The sequence below is a fragment of the Eleginops maclovinus genome, chromosome 16 (assembly GCF_036324505.1).
Source record: "Eleginops maclovinus isolate JMC-PN-2008 ecotype Puerto Natales chromosome 16, JC_Emac_rtc_rv5, whole genome shotgun sequence".
Lineage (NCBI taxonomy): Eukaryota > Metazoa > Chordata > Actinopteri > Perciformes > Eleginopidae > Eleginops > Eleginops maclovinus.
The window spans coordinates 21864675-21870857 of NC_086364.1; the positions used below are offsets into that span (position 1 = coordinate 21864675).

Here is a 6183-nt window from a genome sequence, read left to right on the forward strand (position 1 = left end):
ATTTAGGGTCTGTTGGACTGTGATTTAGCATGCTATGTAAGCTCACTGTATTAACATAAGGATTTAAGATGTGTTAGCAAATATTTGTTATTAATATTGGGTATTGTATATTTTATGTGTGTTCGTTTGCTGATTATTTTATTTAAAAGGTTAAATATTATTACTATTTTTCTGCTTCTTCTTCTTTTTTTTTCCTTCTTCTTCTTCTTCTTCTTCTTCTTCTTCTTCTTCTTCTTCTTCTTCTTCTTCTTATTATTATTATTATTATTATTAGTTCTGTTTTAGGTTTATTTTGTATTATGCTGCGCCCTTCTGGCAAGGTTTTGTTATGCTTGCACTTGTGAAAAAATGATTGCAGTATCTTAAATCTTATTTGCACTGAAACTTCAAAAATGCTCAGACAGCTTATCCATGAGTAGCTAAATGAATAAGTGTAAACAAAGTGAGGGTGACATCCAAACATTACACAGGAGTACTGCTATAAAAACAATTGAATTGGCTTTGTTGTTGTGTCTACAGTCAGGACTAAGAGGGGCTGAAGCCATTGGGAAATTGTTCCTGAGTTGCTTTAATTCTGGGAACTGAAATATAAATACAGCCACAGAAATCCACTCCTCCAACATCCACGCCTCTGCTGTACAGCCAATCAGATCCATCTGTAGTTGGTGAGCTATCCCCTAAAATCCATCAGCCATGTTTTATGAAAATAGATACCCAGAAAGAACAAAGATCATGTATATGTTTATTTTTAAGTCCCAGATGTTACATTTATTGTCTTCGCAGAGATTGAATATATAGAAGAGAATTGATCATAGGCTGATCTCGGGCACGTGGTTCAATGATGACGCAGCACGTAAAGTCTGGCGTGCTTTGCGTGATGACGTCATGTTATGTTTTGACGCTGCGCCATATAACTCAGTGGCAGAACAGAGGGGGCAGAAAAAGGATTGTTGTCCCACAGGTAAATAATCTTTATACAAACACTCACATGCTTTTCTCTACTTGATTTAACACATAGCTCTCGTACAGTACACTGTTACCCTGAACATTTGGATATTATGTCGTGAAAACCCACGTTATTTGCAAGTTTTCTTGAGCTAGCACTGTTAGCTTGTAGCTACAATAATGTCACCTAAGGCCAAACAGGTTAGCTGAGCTAGGTTAGCTTAGCACTGCCAAAGGTTGTTAAAGAATAGAGTAATAATAAAACCGCTTTCCTTCTTTGATTTTTGACATTAGGTAACAGAAGCTGGTATAATCTTCTTACCTACAGATGTAACTCAAGTCTTGCTTTCGTAGCACACTCATTTCTGTATTTATTACAAGTTTATTGACTATGCACTCACCTGTGCTGGCATGTAACTTAATACATTTCTCAAATACTTGTGCAAAATGTAGGTACTTTTTCTACTTTATACCTCAACTCCACTACCTATTCATAGGGAAATATTTTGACTTTATTTCTTATATTTTACAGCTTTAGTTTGTAGTTAGTTTACACACATGTTGTACAGATGTTTACATAAAAGCATTGTTTCAGGGTTAATAGAACCTTACTGTTCAATTTTAGCGTATTTTAGGACACTGGCAAAGTCACTGCCATTACTTTCACTGGATTGCATTTAAGTTGCAAGCTTAATGTGGAATAATGTATATACATGTTTCTTTTACAGGCTCGTCTTCACCATGGCTTTGAGAAGTGCTCTGTGCCGTCTTTTGGTCTCCCCTCACAGATGTGCCGTCCTATCAGCTTCCAGATCACAGGGAACTGCAGCACAGGCCAACTGGGGTAATGACACCATGCTACAGAGATCACCTTATTCTATAGGAATGGTTCTCAGGGAAACAGTGTGTAACAGTTCTTGCATCATATTAATCCTTTCCTGGTTTTACATTTCCACAGAAGCAGAGAAGACTGAGAAGAAGCCTAAAGCACGTAGGTGTTAATAAGTCCTTATTTTGGAAATGTACTTTAGATAGATTAGATAGACATATTTAGTTTTAGGATTTTTTTATTCTTCCTTGTCTTAATGTCTGACAGCAAAGGTCCAGTTTAACTGGCGCGATGCTCTGGACCTGGAGGGCCAGCTGACGGAGGAGGAGATCATGATCAGAGACTCCTTCAGAACCTACTGCCAGGAGAAACTCATGCCTCGCATCCTGATGGCAAACAGAAACGAAGGTGAGAGACTCATAACATATTCGCCTCTAGTCAAAACATGTCTAGGGTCCAATAAACAAAAACAAAGGCACAGCTGATCCTTTCTGATGAGTGTCACCTAGCAGTGAGCTAAGGCCTATTTATATGATTCCCAACTTTTAAAAGGACATGTTAATAACAAAAAAGGTCTAATTTCAAACGTATGTGAATATATTGTTTACATATCACAGTAAAGATAGGAATGAGCTCAAAATAAAAGAGCGTATGTTGTTCCACCTCATCTCATATAACTGCTGGTTGTGTCTTTTATCTGTTCCAGTGTTCCACAGAGACATCGTGTCAGAGATGGGAGAGATGGGTGTGCTCGGCCCAACCATTAAAGGTGAGTGTATTTGATTTAACCAATTTCACTGTAAATGGTCCATGTGTGTTAATTGTAGAATTGTATTGTGAACTGTAAAGTTTCAGCATGCTTTTAAAAAATGTTTCCACTGCCTTTATTCATTTTCAGCATTAAGAGACAAAAGATTACAAAACAGAATGCAAAAAATGCTGGCAAGGCTAAAATGAATCCCTCAATACAAAAGAAAAACACTGACCTGACTTTACTTAAATAAATAAATACAAAGAAATCACACAGAAGAGAAAACACCTAAATTAACTCAATGAGAAACAAACGTACTATTTGTTCACCTTGCTTATAATGTAAAACGGGCACATGTCTCTCTCAAAAATCGCTGATTTTTCGCAAATGGACTTTGGTCCTGTGCACACTGGACCTGACTGGTTTCTTTGTTTGTTTTTGAGAAATCTCTAACTAAACTATGACTACTCCAAACTTTATTCATACAGCACTTTTTACACTTTTAAGGTAACACAAAGAGCTTCACAAACCAAAAACAACAACAACCAAAAAAACCTTCATGCCAACAGAAGGCAATAAATAAAGGACTGAAAAAACACTTTGATAATAACCTACATTAATAATGGGGTGTTGCGTCTGCTGTTTTTTTTACCAATTCTTCTTCCTGTTTTTGATTTGAAGGTTTCGGTTGTGCCGGTACGAGCTACGTGGCGTACGGTTTGATCGCCAGAGAGGTGGAGAGAGTGGACAGCGGTTATCGCTCCGTCATGAGCGTGCAGTCGTCCCTCGTCATGCATCCCATCAACGCCTACGGCACAGAGGAGCAGAAACAGAAGTACCTCCCCAGGCTGGGTAAGGGTGATGGACGGATATTAAAATAGCTTAAGTGGGGATTTTGAATGCATCAGCCATTAAGAAATCATAATGGTCTCCGGTTTTACTCGCAGGGAGGGGGGAGATCCTGGGTTGTTTTGGTCTGACGGAGCCAAACCACGGCAGTGACCCGAGCGGCATGGAGACCAGAGCCAAGTACAACCCGTCCAGCAGCACCTACACCCTGACCGGCTCCAAGACCTGGTGAGTGGTGTTTATTCAGATTTAGGGATTATACATTTAGCAGCACCTTTGGTGGTTTTTCAGTTTTAGAGACAAAAGATTTGACTTGGCAGAGGGCTTTGTATTACATAGACTGACCACATGGGGGAGCTCTTCACCGTTAAAGTCCTGGATTACAGGGTTTACCATGGTCACATTTTCCATGAATCATTTGGTTTTTGTATCATTTATTTATTTTGGCAGATTTCAAGTCAAAATGTGTCCTACAGCAACCTCACCTTCCCTCTGCCTCCCCCCCTCAGGATCACCAACTCCCCGGTGGCAGACATCGCTGTGGTCTGGGCCAAGTGTGACGACGGGAAGGTGCGCGGCTTCATCCTGGAGCGCGGCATGAAGGGCCTCTCCACGCCCAAGATCGAGGGGAAGTTCTCCCTGAGAGCCTCGGCCACCGGCATGATCGTCATGGACGAGGTGGAGGTTCCTGAGGAGAACCTGCTGCCCCACGTCTCCGGACTCGCGGTGAGTGCGGGGAATCACGACCACACGTCACCACCGCTAAGCTAAAGGCAGCTAAAGTTGGGCCTTATTTCAGGGAACAGGAAGTGCTAAACCACTAACTTATATCCAGGTTTAGGATTCATTCCAGCACCACCACAGTACAGTTTTGAACAGGTCTTGAGCTTCATATTTCTCTGTGTTTTACAATCTAACTTCTCACTCTTTGTGTTGCCTTCAGGGTCCTTTCGGCTGCTTGAACAACGCTCGCTACGGGATCGCATGGGGGGCTCTGGGTGCTGCAGAGTTCTGCTTCCATGCTGCTCGACAGTACACACTCGACAGGTCAGACTTCTTAGTATTTGGTCATACATGAGTGTGTGTGTGTTTAGGGTTATTTTTTGGAACTACATGAAATATGGTTTTGTTCAATTCTTTCTTTCGTTGTCTTTCCCAGAATCCAGTTTGGCGTGCCGCTGGCGAGGAATCAGCTGATGCAGAAGAAGATGGCCGACATGCTGACGGAGATCACCATCGGCCTGCAGGCCTGTCTGCAGCTGGGCCGACTGATCGACGCTAAAAAGTAAGAGGAATACAAATTAGGGAACAACTCGTTATTTTGCAGCTGTAACATAAAATATATCTGAGGCTGAGGAGATTCTAACGCAGCAGATATTTGGTGTTTCCTCCACAGAGCGGCCCCGGACATGATCTCCATGCTGAAGAGGAACAGCTGCGGGAAATCTCTGGACATCGCCCGCCAGGCCCGAGACATGCTGGGAGGAAACGGCATCGCAGACGAGTATCACATCATCCGCCACGTCATGAACCTGGAGGCTGTCAACACCTACGAAGGTGAGGAGGAGGAGGAGGAGTTATGTCTTTAGTCATTCTTTGAGCATGCTGTGGACATCCTGTGGACATCCTGTGGACAAACCCTTGTACTATCGATCATCTGTTTTCATTTGATCATGTTGATTAAGTAGCTCTACATCTGTCTCCTCCTCCAGGTACTCATGATATCCACGCGCTGATCCTGGGCCGAGCCATCACCGGCCTGCAGTCCTTCACCGTCAACAATTAGACCGTCCAACAGGGAGCTGCTGTCCGTTAAACCTCACATGTCCATGTAGCAGCTTTGAGGTTATTTTAATGAGTTCCCTGTAGAGTGAAATATCTTTCACTCAGGTTTAAAGATAATATATTTGAGTGCTTTATTTTGAAAGTGAGAACTGGTGTTGTAATTCATTTAGAAAGACTTAAAAAGGGCTATTTTTCTACTCACAATTACACTTTAACTGACATTTTTCTCAGCTCCTGATTCCCGGTATAGACTTCCATGGACTCTACTGGTAAAGAGGTGAGGATTTTTAATAGAGTGGTGCAGGAATGAGTCCTGAAAACTGGAAATGAGTCCCTGTTTTAGCATTTTTCCGTTCCCCTCATCTCAAAGTTTTTTGTTAAAGTCAGAATTTTCTGCAATTTCTCAATGGAAAAATCCCATTGGCTTTTGTTGAGGGATCCCTTGCAATGCTGCCCACCTCATCTCTGCACCACTCTGAGGTCAACATCTAGATGCTGCTGTCACTAATGTTTGTATTATAAAGCAACGAAGCATTTGTTCCCGGTGTTTGTTTGTAATTGCATGTCGAGATTTTGTGGTTTTCTGATTTGATCCAATTATGCAGATGATGTTGTATAATTGGTTCAAGAAGTGACTACTGTGATACTGAAGTGACTACTGTCAGTCACTATGATGTAACAACTGTGCCACAGCTGGAGGATGTCGATGAGAGCTTTAATAAATAAAGGTTATTTAAGTATCACTCATGTCTGTCAGTTTGATAATGCACGCCTATTCATGAAAAGATATATACATCAGACAAAACGTACAAAATATCTGGTAATTTATTACATCTTTTCTCAAAACTGTTGGAGAATGTCAGCATACCTGAGTGGTCACAGAGAAACTCATACATCAGAGTTAAAATCACACTTCCTGTTTGAAAAAATACTTTAAATGTCATTATTCTGTCTAAAAATGCAATGTTTTAAAAGGTGCACAGATTCAAACCACCCTTATGTAGCTCATATGATAATAAGCATG

At 41.2% G+C, this 6183-nt stretch overlaps 1 protein-coding gene across 1 annotated transcript; it reads left to right on the forward strand.

Moving 5' to 3' along the window:
* The first annotated feature begins 858 nt into the window (after positions 1-858).
* On the forward strand, positions 859-5902 carry LOC134878446 (glutaryl-CoA dehydrogenase, mitochondrial-like). Its single transcript, XM_063904478.1, has 12 exons — positions 859-961; positions 1674-1789; positions 1904-1936; positions 2042-2182; positions 2481-2543; positions 3207-3377; positions 3473-3602; positions 3884-4100; positions 4318-4421; positions 4534-4659; positions 4771-4931; positions 5087-5902. The coding sequence occupies exons 2-12, from the start codon at positions 1687-1689 to the stop codon at positions 5158-5160; spliced, it is 1323 nt and encodes a 440-aa protein (XP_063760548.1). The 5' UTR covers positions 859-961; positions 1674-1686; the 3' UTR covers positions 5161-5902.
* The last annotated feature ends 281 nt before the right edge of the window (positions 5903-6183 follow it).